The 20,267-nt window shown below is 31.7% G+C and overlaps 1 protein-coding gene across 1 annotated transcript; it reads left to right on the top strand.

Annotated features, from left to right (window-relative positions):
- Positions 1-306: 306 nt before the first annotated feature.
- LOC132721407 (serine-aspartate repeat-containing protein C-like) lies at positions 307-17,949 on the top strand (the record flags this gene model as incomplete). The annotated part of the gene is given in 13 exon segments (XM_060705712.1): positions 307-479; positions 10,661-10,731; positions 11,132-11,152; positions 12,834-12,881; positions 13,430-13,471; positions 13,794-13,823; positions 14,994-15,061; positions 15,503-15,519; positions 16,090-16,149; positions 16,716-16,775; positions 17,290-17,328; positions 17,570-17,629; positions 17,878-17,949. Coding segments are annotated over 12 exon segments (519 nt in total), but the record flags the coding sequence as incomplete, so codon positions are not given.
- Positions 17,950-20,267: the final 2,318 nt, after the last annotated feature.

Below are 20,267 nucleotides of genomic sequence, written 5' to 3' on the forward strand. Positions count from 1 at the left end.
CGTGACTACCGTGACTAAGGGCGAATTTTGCATATTTTGACCACTTTTCTTTGGTAATTTAAATAGTTTGAATTACTTTCCTTGTTCACATCACAATATTTTACCAAACAAGAATGGGAGAGGACACAAGACCAATATAAACGGGGGCGTAACAAACTGTTTATAATAAAAAAAAACTTAAGTAGGTAAAACCATCATTGTGAAACATAAGCCAATAAAAGTAAAGTCTAGCTTCATATATCGCTTGTTTTTATGCTTCCTTGAAAAGCCATCATTCCCTTCCATTTAAAATAAATGAAATGTGAGACTGAAAATGGTATGTGTACTTTTATTGGTTCCGAGGTGTCTAAGTTTTATTGGCTAACAGCACAACGACGTTTCATATAAGACTGTGAAAACGATATTTGAAGTCATATTCGCCAATTGAAATTGTAACAATTTCATGGTAATGCTGATATTGTGACTATAAACTGCGCCTGGTATGTAAACATTTAGTTCATTTCATTTTTGAAGTTTAAAATTCAAGGGGTTAAACAGTTAACATAATTAGTGCTAGTTAACACGATATGGGACCGTACACCGGATATAATCGTGTTTTTGGGAGAAAAAATGAATTCGGAGAAAATTACCAGAGGTAAGAAAATTCGGATTTTCAGCTCATATTACACTAATTCGAACCTGGTTTGATTTTATATTTCCCTAAACACATGTCAGAAATGAAAAACGTAACATTATCAGAAATAAAGGAGTTGATACATGTTTTGTAAAGACCTCTTTTTGTTCATGGGAGAAATTATTTCGAGGGCCCAACCAATCTAGCTTTTTTTAGTTTTGTCCAAAAACGACAGTTTTCTTCAAAACTCTCCTTATGTACTCACATTTAAATTTTTAGTGAGACAGACTTACATCGCCAAATAATTCTTAAGTCTAGTCAAGGGGGAGGGACTGTTGGATGAGGGATGGATTTCTTATGATAACTTGTCAGGAGTTATTGTGATAACTGTCACGAAGTTCGATGGAAAACTTTTGTATATACTACAAAAATGATAATTTTCATCTTTGAAAAGTGAGGTTTAGATGCTAAATTAAACTTTAAGGTAGAACGCGACACTTTGCAAACTTTCGAGTAGCGTCTTTAAAATCGGCATGCAGACCAGATTATTGATTACATTGCGTTGATGTTATTCCGATAGTTTCAGCCAGTTTTTGTACACAAGACGTCAAAGTTGACTATCAAAGACCGTTTTTGAACATGACGTCGTTGCGTATCCTTGGCAACTGTTACGGTTATCACAACGCCATAGGCGGAAAAAATATTTTAAATTCTAAAGCATTCGACCGAAATAATTCTTTCCTTTAAGCTGATATAAAATTTATTTTTTTACGCCGAAAAATGTTTAAAAATGGAAAGAAAACTCTCAATTTTGTGCAAAATTTGATGTTCGGTTTAGGCAGATTTTTCGGCTTAAAGCGGCTTTTTAAATATTCCTAAAATAGAATTTTGATTTCTTTCTTTAACCCCCTTTAAAATAATGTATACTCAGTCTAACTGACTAAAACGATAGGGGCTCACCTACTTAATTCTTTTGGTACACGTGATTTTATCCCCAACCTTTTGGATAAAAGTCACGCTATCTATCTTGAATATTTAGACGCCCATACGGGTTCGAGCGAACTAAGTTTGACTGTATATTTTTGTTATCAAGTACATCAGAAGAAGCAGAATTTCCGTGAACGAAATCCGCCTACGCAAAAAATTTACACAATTGTACGAGAAGTGGGGAAATAAGGAATAATATACACTCAAAATATATACACTTATATTTCACTCTTTATGAGATTGAACCAACGAACTTCAATCGTTTGTACCATGTGATTTCAGGGCGTACCTTAGCTTATTTTTAGTATAGTCCATTGGGCCAAAGTGTCGTTACTACCAGGTGAAATCTAAGCGATGAAATGCCATTTTAATCTTATCTCTATCAAAAGTTATGAAAATAATATCAAGTATTGAAATGACAGATATTTGCATGAAGTCTGACGAGAAGATTGCTTTTATTAAATAATTTAAAAGTTATTTACCATTAGGAAAACAAAATAAAGCCAGATACAAGATGGTTAAGTTTTTTTCTTTATCAATATACCTGAACATGAGATATAATCGAGGTGAAATATTGCTTCAAAAAGTATTTACAATTAGAAAAACAAAACATAGCCAGATTGTAGTCACGATGTTTAAAACATTTTTTGTTTTGTTATTTTAACATACCTAAACATGAGATACAATCAAGGAAAATATCGCTTTTAAAACGATCTGTATGACCATAAAACAAACACGAAAGTGTAACATAATCTATAGCATCATAACCACACCTTACATTTATCAATACGCGATCATTTAGGTCCCTAAAATAAATATTTTAGAAATGCATTATGTCAATAGTAGAGAACAATTGTTTTACAATTTTCTTTAACTTTACTCCGTTATTTCTTAGTTATATCATTACACAGTTAAATTAAGTGTTACTAGTCCGACAGAATTTTTGCAAAACCTTAGAAAAAAGATAGATAACATAGGTTTTTATATCGTATACAAATATTTACAAATAAACAGGATATTTACGGTTTATTTAAAGCACGAGTGAAACTATATTTTAGTTTTGTAAAAGTTCAAAATGAGAACAAGAGAAGATAGAAGATTCTCTTATATGGTTATACACTGTTCTTATTATAATTCTATCTCTATTATGTATGTATGTCTGTATGTATGTATGTATGTATGTATGTATGTATGTATGTATGTATGTATGTATGTATGTATGTGTATGTATGTATGTGTGTATGCGTGTATGTATGTATGTATGTATGTATGTATGTATGTATGTATGTATGTATGTATGTATGTATGTATGCGTGTGTGTGTGTGTGTGTGTGTGTGTGCGTGCGTGCGTGCGTGTGCGTGCGTGCGTGCGTGTATAGATAAGACTATGATAAAAACATAATAGATGCAATTGTTTGCAGAAATATGCAATTCATTTCTATAGTCAATGAAATAAGTTTGATAGCTTTCTATACTGATAATTCTTGTAAGTCTTCGTTTTTAAGGGACTTAAATTAGATACAAAATGTTTATTTACAACAAAAGTTGACTTTTTGTTTTGTTTGTGATAATAGCTGTGGGCAATTTTTGCTGCTTAGATCGGATTTGTAGGACCCAAACTATTCTACACAATTTGAATTGATTGTAAGATAAAATAAATGTGACAGACTCATACATTGACAAACAACTACAGAAGGCTGACTCGGATTACAGACAAAACTTACAGACAAGACATAAATTTATACATAAAGTTCAGCGAGGTTTATAAGCATTATAACATTAACTATTCAAAGTATAGGCCCACTTCATCTGAAAGAAAATGGGAATTTTCAAAATAAAATATCATATCTTTACATTTTGTACGTCACTTCGTGGGCTCTGTAGAGACATTTTGTTTTTTTAAGTTTTAAAAATGCTACTCCTTAATAAAATCCGCAAAGGGTGAAATAAATTGAATTTGTATGGTAATTCAAACATTACCTACTTAAAAGATGGATTATTTGTATTATATTGAATAAACACAATAGAAAATTTCTCGCTAAAATTCCTCCCGGTTGATATACCCAATGATTGTATTGTATTTTCTCTAGTACATGTATATGCCTTACTTATATTTGATTGAATAACAATATATTTGACAAAGGTTACATCGTACGCATACCTTTGTAATCAATAAGCAGCTACGCAACTATAGATCGATCTACATCAAAATTCTTTATTTTTTACGTCATTTTTTTAAATTTTACTTTCTCAAAACTCTTTTCATTAAATACGCCCGTGCTTATTAGCATATCGGCAAGTACGCCACCGGATTTCCTAATTTAAATAATTGTTGGATCCAATATGAACAATGTTACTTAATAATTTTTTAGATGTACTGATCAGATTTTATCAAGTCACTAACAAAGTGTTATGTCTGTGACTTTAATTTGGATACATAACGATAATTGTAATGATATCATGTAAACAAGAAGCGCCGCCCCAGCCAACATTCTATATCGGCCCGACATCAAACCGACATGCTTTTCTATGACGGCCCGATGTCGGGTTTAACCTCGGCTGCAAATAGGAATGATGTTGGCCCGACATCGGCAGCACAATATCGGGCCGATATCTTAACGACATAGGCCCGATATTTCTTGCCGACATCGGGCCTACATCAAAACAAAAGCGGTGCGATGCCAGCCAACAGTAGATATATCGACCAGGTATGATTCTTATGCTAGCATGTTGATACATCTAGCAACAAGCATTTGTCATCTCCTGCAAACACACAAAATAAAAGATAATTATTTAACAAAATATAAGATAATAAAAGCGAATATTTAATTTTAATCACTACACTGATAATTCATGTCGCGAAATCATGTGTCAAATATTTTCAAACATAATTTTACATTTAAAAAAGAGACAAACAGATAAATTGTATTTTTCCAATAATTCTAAGTGTAAAAATCAAATTATTTACAGCGTTTACACATTTGTTGAATCATCATTACATTAAAAAAAACATGCTTTTCATCACCTTCCTTTGTTAGCTTTTCTTTTTGGCGCTTAATCTGTTCTATAGGACTCCAGTGAATTTTTGTAAGCCTTTCATTTAAAATATGACAAAAGAGTGATATTATGTAGTCAAAATATAAATATTGAATTTAATTACAAACCACATATCATTTCCAAGCTCAACTATGATTATTTAAGAAATTAATATCAAACTGTACAATTATTTGCTGCATGAAAATCAATTTAACAGAAAACGCAATATCGTACCGACGTCAATCCGATATACAAAATAGTTGCATTGATAGGTCATGTAGGCCCGACGCAGGCCCGATATATCTTTTTTGATGTAACAGGAAATGTGGTTAGTGTGGTTCTAGTAATTGAAATCATACACAGGACAATTTATTCACATTATTAAGTAAACAATGCCATTGCATTTAGAATTTTTCATAATACTCAATATGTCGGTACTGTAGCGGCCCGACGTCGGCCGATAGTCGGCATATTTTGCCGACATACCGACATTAATACTATGTCGGCCCGATATGGTCATGCTGGCTGGGGCAATGCGACGAAAACCAGGTTTTCAACCACCATGTATAGATGTGACAGGAATTAATAATAAAATATGGCAGTGAAGAAAATAATGATGCTGTTTTTTGTACCAACACAGAAAATTGGTTTCACTAGTTCAAAATAAAAATATACCAGATATCTAGGTGTCAATGCCAGGCTGTATTTTCATGCAAGCTACACACATGCCAAGTTAAGTATCAAAGGTCAAAGTTTACTGAACCTTTACGTTGCCCCATATATATTTAAGTAGCAATCCCAAGCTGCAATAGGTCACAGCAAACTAGTTATTATGTGGAATCTGATTTTTTTAACAGTGACCTTGACCTTGTTCACAGACACCTGGGTAGCAATCCCAAGTTGCCTCTTGATATAAGCTATCCAATTACCAAATTTGGCGTTAATATGTTTAAGCAAACTCAAGTTATTATGCAGAGACCTAATTTCTATTTTTAACAACAGTTGACGCCCGCCCGCCCAAGTGGTATCTTCATATAAGCTACTCACAGACTAAGTTTTGTGTCAAAAGGTCAAAGCAAACTGAAGTTATTGACCGTAAACTTAATTTATAATTTAAGCAAAAGTGACTTTGCCCTTAATCAAACAGATCTGGGAAGCAATCCCAAGCTCCCTGTTGATATAAGCAACCCATACACCAAGTTTGGTGTTAAAAGGCCTAAGCAAACTAAAGTTGAGCGAAAACTGAATTTCAATTTTTTAGCAAAATTAACTTTGACATTGATCACAGACACCTGGGTAGCAATCCCAAGCTGTGTCTTGATATAATAAGCTACACATACATCAAATTTTGTGTCAATAGGCCTAGGCAAACTAAAGTTATTGAGCGGAAACTGAATTTCTATTTTTTTTTAACAGTGACCTTGACCTTGATCACAGACACCTGTGTAGCGATTCAAAGCTGCGTCTTGATATAAGCTACCTATACACCAAGTTTGGTGTCAATAGGCCTAAGCAAACTAAATTTATTGAGCGGAAACTGAATTTCTATTTTTTTTTTACAGTGACCTTGACCTTGATCACAGACACTTGGGTAGCAATCCCAAGCTGCATCTTGATATAAGCTACTTATACACCAAAAGGCCACAGCAAACTCAAGTTATTGAGCGGAAACCAAAGTTACGCCCGCCCGCCTGCCGACTTCGGCATTACAATAACAATGTTTTCTTTAAAAGTATCAAATGTTAATTTATGTTCTGGGTTATTATTATTATTATTATTATTATTATTATTATTATTATTATTATTATTATTATATCCAGAACAATATATTCACATTATTCGCTATACCCAAGAATTCTACTGTGTTTGTCCTATAAAAATTGTATGTGAGTACATGTTGAGAGGATTAGAAAACTGCCGATTCAGAATTTCTAATTTTGATATAAATGAAGAAACTAGATTAGTTATATTAAATCTTGATTTTTGTTGATAATGGTACGTATTTCATATGTATTTAAGGACATACAAAATCCAAACCCAGATCAAACTAGTGTCATATGAGCTAAAAACTCGAATATTTCTAACCTCTGGTTGATTTGTCCATTTTGTTTTGACTTACGTTCTCTGTGTATTTGATATAAGTTGCTAGTATTCTGAAAAGCAGTTTCATTTAATGAACAATTAATTATAGTATAGTTACATGCTTATGGCTAAAGCATTCGAAAATGGATACAAGGATGGACAGTTCTGACTAGGGAAGAAGTCTTTTTTTGTTGGGTCCGGCTGGGCTCCTTGCCACAGGTTCTTGTTGCTGGTTCGTATTGGGGTTGCGTTTATTGAACGCCGCCTTTCCTTGTTGATCTTGTTTATCATATATCATATTCCCTGTTCTGCTAAATGATATATGCAACTAGAAATGTGTCGTCACGCTTAAACGGAAACTGAAAATTTCATATTATTTTCAAAGTGAAAAGGACATATTTCTGCCAAAAATCATCAAAGCATGACCAAATTAAAACTTGACCTGCGCATTTCTTTAACGTATCCATATGTCAAATTTGAGTTGAATGTGTAATACTGTTGGGGAGGTAACGAACGTAAACAGAAAACTTTATATTATTTTCAAAGTGAAAGGGCAAAACTCTGCCAAAAATCATTGTATCATGACCAAATTCCAACTTGACCTGCGCATTCCTTTGACATATCCATATGTCAAGTTTGAGTTGAATGTGTAATACCGTAGGTGAGACAATGAATGGAAACTGAAACTTTCATATTTTTTTTTCAAAGTAAAAGGGGCATAACTCTGCCAAAAGTCATTGAACCATGACCAAATTCAAATTTGACCTATATTTTCTCATAACATATCCATATGTCGAGTTTGAGTTGTATGTGTAATACCGTTGGGGAGATAATTAACGGAAATTGAAATTTTTATATTATTTTCAAAGTAAAAGGGGAATTACTCTGCCAAAAATCATCAAACCATGACCAAATTCGAGCTTGTCCTGTATTTCCTCCTGACATATCCATATGTCAAGTTTGAGTTGAATGTGTAATACCGTTGGGGAGATAATGAACGCAAACTGAAAATTTCATATTATTTTCAAAGTAAAAGGGGCATAACTCTACCAAAAATCATTAAACCATGACCAAATTCGAAACCTTATTTTTCTTATTGATATGACATATCCATATGTCAGATTTGAGGTGAATGTGTGCAACCGTTACTTAGATAATGAGAGGAAACTAATGATGACGGAATGACAGAACGACGGAGCAGGGTAACACTATATGCCCCAGCCATTATATGGCGGAGGCATAATTACCTCTTTCGAATGATTATGTTTTCTTTTCTGTGAAATAGTTGTTGCGTGTGAACAAAAAGCTAAATTCAAGACAAAGTTTCATACTGAAGATTGTTGAATGTGTGTGGCATGCCCTATTTAATGAAGGAAACATGAAGGTGCACATATACATTGTATATGTGTGCCCTAATTGTGGAAAACTTGCCCGAGTGTAATGTTTAGTCCGTATCTATGTCAACAACGTAATATAATATTTAGCAGCACAGGACAGTTTCACCAGGACATTCCACTAGTCAGCCATACATTATGATTTTATAAGAAGAAATTTTATAAAACATTAACGCCAACATGCGGTTTTACATTTATTTCATTATTCTACAATTGTAAATTGTTGTAAATTGTTACTGAATTTAACATTATAAAAACTCAAATTACAATGTATACGAAAAACAAATTGCATTTGTAGCATCACGACATGGTACATTCGAACTGCAAACTATCTAAATGATGTACACAATCTCCCTTGTATTCAATAGAGAGAAATAAAGAATCCCTAAAAAAAGCTCATCAAGACAAAATTGAAAATGTTGCAGACTCGGTTTGATTGAGCCTGTTCATGGACGGTAATGGAAAGTGCAAGTTACCGTCCACGCCCCGTAGCACCGGCTTAAACAGAATACAACATTAAATTTTGGTAATGGTGGAATTTTGAATTTGAAAACATCGCCAGATGTATTCATATGGCGGTTTCAAGTTCACTATTATTTGAAATGTTTTTTTTTCCCTCTTTTTTAAATAAATTTTCAAAAAGTTCTTTCTTTTGACGACTTAAATAGCACGCCCCTGGTTTGTCTTAAAACTCACAAAGACAATATCTGACTTTCTTTTAAAAAAAACTTATCACAAACATCTGAGATCAAAGGGGAGATAATTCATTAAGGAAGGTGACAGAATCAAGTGAGTATTTACAAGTATAAGCAAGGTTAATGCCATCAGCGAAACACCGACAAACTTTAGCCCCTTTTCAAAGTCAGTAAAAGAAATTAGTAGATATCAACAACTTCAAATTTTTTGAACCTTGTGTAGCGTACATTAATCATATTGAACAAAACCCATTGTAAACATTAAAAATTGGACAGTAAGACGACCTTATATATCTTTTGTTATGCAACTCAATAATGATTATGTACGTAAGTTTGTTAGTAGAAATAGCAACTTACTTTCACGATATTGGATTTTGATCTTGTGACTAATTCACCGACACAAAATCAGTAACTGGCAATAAAACGAAACATCTTGATTTTGAATGTGAAGGTCAGAGCCCCACAAGATCAACACAAAATTTGTAATTTTTGATAGTAAATGAATCTAAATGTTTTAACAATAATACTCTTTTATGTGGTAACATTCTAAAATACGCCTTTACTTCGTATCGCACCATTTCACCTCGCTTAAAAATGTATCGAGTCTTTATATGTCCGACTCCGTGCAATACTAATAAAAAAAGATGTGCATAAATTCTGTTGTGTTTAAATTACAACAAATGGTACATAATAGCAATCACTATAATATCATTTGAAAAAGAGAAGTTAAAATGTAATTACAAAAATCAAATACTGACAAAAAAGAGAGAAATAGAATCCCTTAAGAAATTCAATAATAGCAAAATGGAAAATGTTACAGGCTTGGTTTGATTAAGTCTGCTCATGCACGGTAGTAGTAAATGCAAGCTACTGTCCACGCTTCCTAGCACCGGCTTTTAAGCAGAATTCAACATTTAAACGTGGTATTTATGAACTATTTAATTTAGAAACATCCACAAATATGTTCATAAATCTTGATTTTAAAAAGGATTAATAAAGAAAGAGGCCAATGTTGTTTGACAATAATCGGAGGGTTAAATTGGATGACAGATATTTGTTTCTATTGGCAGCTGTCCTTTTCTTAGAAAGGGTGACAATCAAAATTAGCGGCGATGTCTAGGTTTATACCACGTTTTTCCGGCATAGTTACTCGTTATGTGAGTGAGGCCCTCAAATCAATAATTTCAATATAAAAAGAGCGCATGACTCTTTTTCAAACAGGCCAAATGGTCAATTCTTTGTTTGTTTACTGGCCCTGTATACGAGTATATTGCGCTATAACAAGATCGCGTGACTATGTTAACACATGGTTTAGGTCCCGTTATAACATGGACAAAAGAGGAAAAAAGGCCGATTTCATGTTATAATACAAAGTATTACACAACATTCAAATTTTCATCTTAAACAATTTCACAAATAGATAAATATATACACACCAGGCTTCTTAATAGAAGAAATCTAATTTAAATCAATATTTGAATCTAAGATATAATTTATCAAGTATTTCTATGGAGAAATAACTGAAAGGAAACTAATATTATAGGTGTTTTTACTTTGAGAGTCAAACAAGGAGTGGTCTGAGTTGCTAAGAAATGTTACATTCCAGAACCAAAGCAGATAAAAATGTCTTGCATACCAAACTCAATCATCCATCACTTAACTTGCAAAACCAGTTCAATCACCCATAACAAAGAACAAAAGACAAACATGAACACATAACACCACAAAATATTTGGTCTGGCCTTGAGAGGGAAATTACTGTATTTATTAAAAAAAGAGAACTCAAGACTATTTCAACCTTATTTACAATTGTGTTTAACAAATTATTAAAAAAAAATTTTTTTAACTTTCAGAAAACATCCGTTGCCTTCAGGATCTGGCAATTATCAACATATATTGAAAGGCGTACAGATAGAAAACAAATGTAAGGATACGTTTTTAGTAGAACAAATTAAGAAATTATTCAGAGGATGTCTGATATGAATTTAACTTTGTATATAAAATCATTTGTTCGTAATCACAATGATAAATATAAATGTTAAAAATAATTTCTGTTAAATAATTTCACTGTGATACATTTTTGTTGTTGGTACAATTTTAAAATCAGCGAAGAACTGTTTAATATCCTATGTATTCACCCTAATTTGTGTGCATAAACGTAGTCGTGTTTGTATTTCACTGTACTGTACATAAATTATGACAATATTAATTGTTATCAAATAATAATGCTTTTGAAAGTTGAAAATAAAATATGTACAGCATACTTTAGTTTGAATGATTCATAGAAAATTATATGATATTGGAATTTTGTTTTTGTTTCTTAGGTGGCCCGCCCCGGGAAATAGGTAAGGTACAACTTCAACAGACCTCTTTCATTACCTTTCTTACAGTCAGAAAACCAAAATTTAAAAGAAAAATGTATTAAGATTAATGTATATATTATACCACATCGTGTCAAAATTATAATTTAAACACAATCTAACCGCTGTGAACGATAGGTTATGAAAAATCAGTGGCTCAACTTATGTGCCTGCTCGAGGCTGAATTAATGCATTGTGAGGCATCTGCCGTCTTTCTCAACCTAAAAAGCTAGACAGTTATCATATGAACTTTACAATGTCGGCGTGACTTAAAACTAAAACCGAATAATATTATTTAAAAACATGTTCTGTTAAATGGTGTAATTTTCATATTTGAGTCAAATCATGAGTTTCTAGTTTCTTATGTTTCATCAATTTGTTATATACTAAACTGGCTGTAAGTGTCTAACATAAAACGCAGCAACAGTTATTAAAATCGATTTATAAATGGCAACATATATAGAACCCTTGAAATACAAATACTTCCTCTATTTTCTGACATATTCCATTATAACTATTTTGATAGTTGATTCGATATATTAGTAGCGTTACTATATATTTTGCAAATCATTGCAGGCCACATTAAAAAAAGCAAGTTTGGACTAAAGCATTAATCATTTATATAGCAAGTTATTCATAACATTGTTACTGCGGATAATCCTATGACCAAAATCGTACAATGGTCTCATAAAATGGCGACTTAAACGATCGGTAAAAGCAGTGAAATTTAGGTAAGCATACAGTTAACGTTAAATTTATATGTTAAACTAGGCCGCACGGAACCCCTGTATAAAAACCACGTACTGTTCTGTTATTGGTTACTTTGTAGCTCTCTCTGTATAGGCCTGAAATTCGAAAAGGTTGTTTTGGGTGATGAGTACAATGGCCGAACAGGTACTAAAATCCGTTGTTTTCAGTAAAAGAAATGCATTTTGAGCATTATTAGCAATGAAATCTTGTGCACAATTCCAAGTTTGCCTGTCAAGAACAACTTTTTCGACTTTCAGGCCTAAACAAAGAGAGCTGCAAAGTAACCAATAACAGAACAGTACGTGTTTTTATACAGAGGATCCGTGCGGCCTAGTTGTACATATAAATTTAACGTTAACTGTATGCTTACCTCAATTTCACTGCTTTTAACGAGCGTTTAAGCCGCCGTTTTATGAGCCCATTGTACGATTTTGGTCACGTGATCATCCGCAGTGATTGTGTCTTAGTTGGATTACACAGTAAATCGTTGAGATGTCATTCTGATTATATATACTCTGCAAATCACTTTAAATTTCTGAATTTAAATTGTTTATTTTTTATATTTTTTGATTAATTAATTATATATTTTTGTTCCCGATGTTTTGATTCATAAATTGATTATACTATACTTGTTGTAGCATACCAGAAAATGAAAACTATATAAAGCAGAATGAATTATACATAAAGGCACAATAAATAAAACACTAGAAAATAAAAGTGGCTGTCGTAAATAAAAAATTATAAATAGAACAGTTTGGTTTTAGTTGTATATAAGTTTATGTAAGTCTTTTTATCATATGATGTATACTAGTATAAGTTAACAATCCAAATACTGCAAATATAGATTGAACATCATTATACACTTAATAAATGGAATAGTCAGGTATAAACTAAAATATATTATGCATTTTGATAGTTCGGGAAATGTTGAGAGATATATCAGAGAACAACGAGTTGTCCAGAGGTAAGCGATAAATAGTTCAGTTTCTGACATGTTAGGTATTTCTTTTATGTAATTGTTTCGGGTGGATCTCTCATTGATGAATAGAAATTATATTTGATAATTTCACAGATAACATAATAAATATATGATATTACACTTTCAAATGATAAGATTACTCTTTAAAAACATCTCAGAGTTATCTCACATTTATTTTTACTTACTGCCTGTTTTTTATTTTTCAATTTCAACACATGGGAACTGTTCAATCCATCCTTCGATATTTTGCCCGAAATTTGGAAAGTTTGTTTTATCTTTGGTAGCAACGAATGATTTAAATAGTGTTGGTGCAAATGTATATAAGTATAAAAATCTGGAAACAAAGTCATCCCTCGGAAGCATTAAGACGCGTCTTTATTGTTATATATTTTTATAATATATACAGATACGAAATAGAATAAACAAAAACGGGCTTTAAATATTTCATCAATTTAAAGTGATGTAAAAAACTAGCGTATACAAGTGGATTTATTATTTGTTAGGTAAGTTTAATTTCCCTTGTATTTTTATAGTTCCGGCAATGGTTATTTCAGCGAACAGAGAACAGTTGAAAGGTAGGTTATAAATATCTTATTTTTGATATGTAAGGTAACTATTCTAATAGTTGATTTATTTTTGTAGCTGTCACTGATAAACAGCAAATGAATGAAATAGTGTTGTTTCAGATTCATAAAAAATGTTATATTTGTCATTATAAAATATTTAAACTGATCATAAATAAAATAAACTTTTCAATCTTAACAATAACGTCCCAATATCCACAATTTTGGTTTGGTGGTATTAAAATTTTGATCATATTTTAGAATTAAAAAAAGAAAAAAGAAAACATGTTATGAGTTTATTGCTTGTTTAAGTTCATGATGTCTTTGTTTATAGTTTTCACCGCGAGCAGAGACCAGTCTATGGGTAAGCTATAAATATCTTATGTTTGCCTATAGATACTAAATTCAATAGTAAAAAAGTTAATCTCTCATCAAACGGTCTGTATTTTTCAAATAAAGAAATAATTGTTAATTTTATTGCTTCCACGTGATAACCCAAATTTCACATTTTTATGCTTAACAGCAGGTGTAAATTGTCGAATGGCAGCTGTAAAAATTGTTTAATTTCTCCGGGTATGTTACTATTAAATATTCAATTCCGCCTTAGCTGGGGCTAGCTAGGGGCGTGAGAGATGTTGCACTATGACATTATCTTTCATGTACAGACTGAATCAATCTTAGTCTGGAATTTTCAGTCAGTATTGTTGTTTTTATCGCTACCGAGGCTCTCTCCCCTTTTCCAGATTTCATTTTTAATTTGTTATTTTGAATCCTGAGAACGCATCACTAATTGGACAACATCTTAAAAGGGTAAAGCATGAAGGAAACTAACAAAGAAAATGATATACATTTAAATAAAACTGTACCAAATGATAAAATATTGACTGAGATCATGATTTGCTTTAGTTTTTAATTTCATCCGAGCATGGTATTGTGATCGGCTTTTCTCCGTTGTTCGACGTCTGTTAACGGTTTACCCGTTACCAATTATCGTAAGGCTACATGGAAGTTTTCAGTGATGATCCTCTGCAAATATGTTTGACATTGGATCCCGCAAGTTGATAAAAAACAAGATTGAATATTTTCTGATATCTTAAACATTTTATTGAAAATAAATTTTAAATTTCACAATAAATGCGTGTTAGATTGTCCTTTACAAAAACGGCTGAGGTAATCCACATGATGTACATGATCGCAGTCTAAGCGGGACAAGAAAATAAGCTGAAAAATAACATCTCCCTATTACCAATCGGTATATTCCCATGACAGTACGCATAAATAACCAGCGAATGGTCTTCTTAAACGATTGTTTAAAACATAACTGGTCTCCAAACAAAAATAGAGTTTAGTTTCCAATATAAGTACTTTTGCAAAACAGTTTTATTTGTGAAATGTTGAAACAATCGTCTGTATATAATAACGACTTACAGTGTCTGCACTAAACGAGAAAACAGTGGGCGATTCTAAGTGAATTTGTTCGGGCACCTGTCAGAATCTCAGTAACCATTAATTAGCTTTTTTGCACATTTTTCAGCTCGCATTCTCAAGCTTTAAGTATAGGACCACCTATGCAAGGATCAAATTTTCAACAATTCGGTCCAGGTATGACTATTCAACGTTTGCTTTTTAGCTTTATAAATTTGTTCAAGACCTTGAATGAGAATCTAATCTAAGCCAATTATTTTTTGCAACAGATCTTCTAATATTATAACCATGTAGATCTTAAATCAATTCTTTACAAAAAATATAAATAATTTTGAAATAGGTTTTAGTACTATATTAAATTTGTAGCAAAAGCCAATTACCCATCTATATAATATATTATCCATTGGTATAAAGAACATGTTGGTAGAACATGTTGGTTTTTGCATTTATGAATTTTATTGAAATAGACAATATGTTATTATTATTATTATTATTATTGTTAGTATTATTATTACTATAATCATTATTATTATTTAATTATTATTATTTTTATTTTTATCATTATTATTATGATAATTATTATTATTATTATTATTATTATTATTATTATATTTACAGCCCCTACAGACCAAAGGGTTCGTAGTATCATTGATTTATTACTGTTTCTTCTGTGTAAATCTATAAAAATTAATATATTTTTTCTAACTATTGCTTTTGATTTTAATACATTGTAATAGGATAAGAAACTGACAGACAAATTTATGGATGAGTCTCTTTAAGATGTCATTTTGTGTCATGATTAACATGAGTAGTTAAGCAGACCGTTTTATTTTACAATTATTTTTCATCGGTGTGAACATTTTGAAAAGGAAAGATATATTGAAAGCTTGCAAAGTAAATGCAATGTACGGTATATGATTTATTGAACATTCAAAACTTGTAGGACACAGTGTATGTAGACATACTAGGGTATGATAAACTTAAATTGAAAGTAACCATATCCTTTCAATGAATATAAAAGTACATTCAAAGTAACAAACAAACAATTTATGCAAATTTATTTGATCAATATGCTAATACATAATGTCAAAGTACGTGTCATGCATATCTCTGAAATTATAATGTTGGTTACCAAACCTAAAAAGGTTTTCATATTTGCTTATCTATCAGTAATTTACAGTAAATTCAAAGCTGTGTAATTTCAGGGTCGGTATGACTTCAACACTATTGGAAACCCTGGACCTGTTACACCTATAGGACACTGTGTAAGTACACCAATTGCAATATGTGTTTCAAGATATATATACCTTGGAAGAAGTCATGACAATAATATTCTAAAATCCAATTAGTGATTTTGCGTTTTTATGATTGGAATAGTGATAAAATTATTATGAACTTGATTTGTCGTACTTTGTTCATAAGCTATAAGTATTAAATACAGTTTTAGCTATTTCAAGGCTTTGTTTTTAAAATACTGATCGCTAAATTTATAGAGAATGTGCATATGTATACTGAATTCAAGAAAGTATATGTAAATTTAAGGCCTGTGTAGAATAATAAAAAGTTTGTTTGGTCACCTCTGTTCAGTAAAACGATGCCTAGTACTCGTATTGAAATCCTGGTCGTGTAACATATGGAGAACAAAGTTTGTATACACAAATTGTATTAGATGTAGCAAAATGCATGCTGTGTACTTTGATATTGCTTTGCGTAAGCATCATTTATCATTAAGCGTTATTGCAAAAGATTTAAATATAGGCTAAGGAAGACCAATTTGAAGCATTTTCTGTTCTTCTTAGTTTATAAAGAAAGCAATGCTGTGATATTTCAGGATCAATACAGCTCAACCCCGTTGCAACATTTTGACGCTTTAACACTTGGAGGACCCAGTGTATGTATACATATCGAACTATCTTGCCTATTATATTTACGATAAAAGTAGTAGCTTTAAATTTTCAGCGAATATACATGAACATTCAAAAAGTAATTTACAATTAATTCAACATTAGATTTAGTAAAGAGATTCTGAAATTATGCGAAGTTATGTGTTATGCCTCAATCTGTAAATATGATATTCTGGTTAGACAAACCAAAATCTTGTTCTGTTTTCCAGTTTTGTAAGCAATCAACTGCATTTTATTTATGGCTTCCTTTCATTCCTGGAGGATACAGTGTTTGTGTCTATATTTATTGCAGTGCATGTAGCAAAATACATATTCAAAAAATAGTCCTGTCTGTAAATAAAAATGAAAAGTGAAATATACAATGTACATAATTACTCTTTTGAAATTGTCTGTGATGCTATAATCCGTCAATACAATTTTAGGTTAGAAAAAATTTAAGCTTTTTCTATGTTTCTCTGTAAATAATCAAAAATAGTAAATAGCGATACTGGATAATTTCAGGATCCGTATGGAAGCCGTTCCACACCAAGAGGAAATTATGTATGTATAGGTTTTGTATTGCATGTAGTATCGACAGATTTCATGTATTTTCAATTCATATGTACGCCGTTTCAGAAAGTAATATGATATGTATGAATCTGTCATTCCTCTGTGAAAACATTATTTAAAATTTTTTGACATGCTAAAAACTGTGAACAAAATGTTAGATTAAACCAATTAAATGTTTGTATTTGTCGTAATCTGTTAATCAGTAATCACCAGTAATGTTTGGATATTATAGGGCTCTGCTGGACCAAGCACTTATGGAAACCCCGGTCAAATAACCTATGGACAATGCAATGTATGTACATATGTTATTTCTTGAATTAAAATATTTCTACTTTAGTACATAATTTTTTTAAAAATTAAGGTTCGATTAGTTAAGGTTCTATCAATCAAAAGCTTGTTCTCTTCTGCAAGAAATAAGCAAGACATGCAAAAGTGGATGGATCGGGAAGCGTATGACGTCAGTACTAAAGTTGTCAGGAAATTATGACTATTATTTCACCAGGGGAACACAGTGTATTTATGTTTCCGTATTTATTTCAGGACCAGTCAGGCTTAAATCCTTTTGGAAACATTAGAAGCAATCCTGGCATCTTCACACCCCGAGGAAACAGTGTATGTATTCATACTGCACAACATATGGCATGATATATCCATTCCAACAGTAGTAACGTTTCTATATTTAATTTTAACGAAATAAAGACGTATGAAATATGAACGCCGGTGTAACATCAAATTTTGACCCCGTAGATCAATGACGCATGCGTTGAGAATTAACTCTTGGCCATTTTCAACATAGAGAAATGACCCTGCCAACATTTCAACATTTAAATTTGATGTAAAGACGATGAGACCTGATGAGTCGTTAAAATTTGATAAAAATGGGACCAATTTTTACGATTGGTTAAATTCCAGTTAAACGTTAGATACCGTTAATTTGTGATATAGCACTCGGACTAATCAGAAATCTTTTAAATCACTTCATAATGCCAAGTTCAGACTCAAACTGACAATTCCTCCGAGATAGGCAACATCATATTTATGTTTGGCAGGAAAATGTTTACTTAATTTAAAGATCCCTTATCACTCATCGTTTATTTCTTGAAATACAGTACAGTAAAATAAAACTAACTTTGATTACCATTTCTGTTGTCTATTGCAAAGATTCAACGGGATATCTTTGTTTTTAAAAAAAAAAGGCATGCCTTCATTACAACAAAAAAGCTATGAATATTCGACGAATTTAAAAGCATACATTTTAGGTCTGTCGTCTATATCATATTAAAATTAACGTGTTTTTACCACACTTAAATTTTTTTTATTTTAATCTATCTTTTTTTATTAATGTTGCGGGTACATTTTGTTTTTTAAACAAACAGGGGCGATTTCAAATCCGGGAAGGAAAAAAACCTTTCAAGCTTTGCCAAGTTTTGCTAGGGGCACAGATGTAGGATACTCGTTTTGGGTGCAAGTAATTTTTCTGGTTCGATAATCTGACGAATCTTTTTTTTTTAATACCCACAAATCGTTTATAATGCAAAACTAAACTTTAAAATTTTAAAATTAAACTTAAAATTTAGTCAAATTTTATTTTTTGCTTCATACTGCTTAACCGCTTTCGAAAGTGATCTTATACGGCGGGAAGAAAACCCAAAACTATGTTTCTCGCAAATAACAACAAACTATTTTTGCATAAACCCGGTTGGAGGAGGCCGTGGAAACGGGTATAAGTGTTTTAGAAAAAAAAAAGGGTACACGGGATTGTAGCACGTGTATTAAAAAATAGCTGCTGAAATGACAGCCCTGCCGTTTTGAAGCGACTTTTCCGGCTTTTATAATTTAAACTATTTTAAAGTCTTTTAAAATAACAATGGAAAAAAGATGTAAGTTTTAATGTTTTATTGAATATTTCAAAATAAAAAAGTATTCTAAAAAGTATACTGCAAGCATATCAATGGTGTTTCCCATGTAAGCACAGTATAGCGATGCTATGAAAATTACGTCACGCCAAATTTGTTTTTAATTATTCTGAATAAACTTTTGGGGACTGGGGTTTTTAGTTATCGTCTTGACATTTTTAAAATCTTTCAAATTTATGTGCCAATGGGGTCATTAATATACAAGGCCAATTTTTAGACAAAAAGCAGACAAGCTTAAAAATGACTATTTCAGTCGTATTAAATGGCAGATTTGATTTCCAAAATAAAAGCGATTTATAAATTATAAAATACAACAGATATATATTTTTTAGCTGGTGTCTATGCTGTCGCCTAGGTCAATATTATTTTTAGTACATATCACATCCTATTCACCAGCTGAAAAGTCCTTTTTTTTTTCTTTACCACATAACAAAGCTCTTAGTCTTATACTTTCAGACAAGAATATTTTTAAATTACATTTCTAAAGCATCATTTTGGGCCCTGTGTCCAATTTAGACCAACTGACCTGAACCATTTGAACAGTTTTGATAGGGTACCCCAAAATGTTCATTTCCGTGTAGTTTGGTAAAAACATGCAGTGATAGGTTATAGGGAAGATGTTTTTAAGAATCATGACGGACGAAGATGGAAGCCGGACAGAGGGGGTCATACTTGTTTTACAATAGGAACCTTGTGCCCAATTAAGCTAAAAGGGAAGACACGTTGATAATTTTTGGTCAACCTATTTTTATGTTATACCATTGTTTTTTTACTGCCTTTACATGTATGTATATGTTTCTAATTTGGCAATAAGATATGTTTAAATGAAAAGGTTTACAAGGTAAATTATAGTTAACTATTTTCGTAAGCAACATAAATGTCTGTGTTGCATGACAAATGATAAGAATAACTAGACTTTTTACAAATGCTGATCATTATAAACTGAAAAGAAATATAAAATTTAAAATTGCATGCATAGACTTATTGTGCAAAATTTATGGGTTAACATTTCAA

This window comes from Ruditapes philippinarum, unplaced genomic scaffold (genome assembly GCF_026571515.1).
Source record: "Ruditapes philippinarum isolate M1 unplaced genomic scaffold, ASM2657151v2 ctg7537_1_1_1_1, whole genome shotgun sequence".
Classification (NCBI taxonomy): Eukaryota; Metazoa; Mollusca; class Bivalvia; order Venerida; family Veneridae; genus Ruditapes; species Ruditapes philippinarum.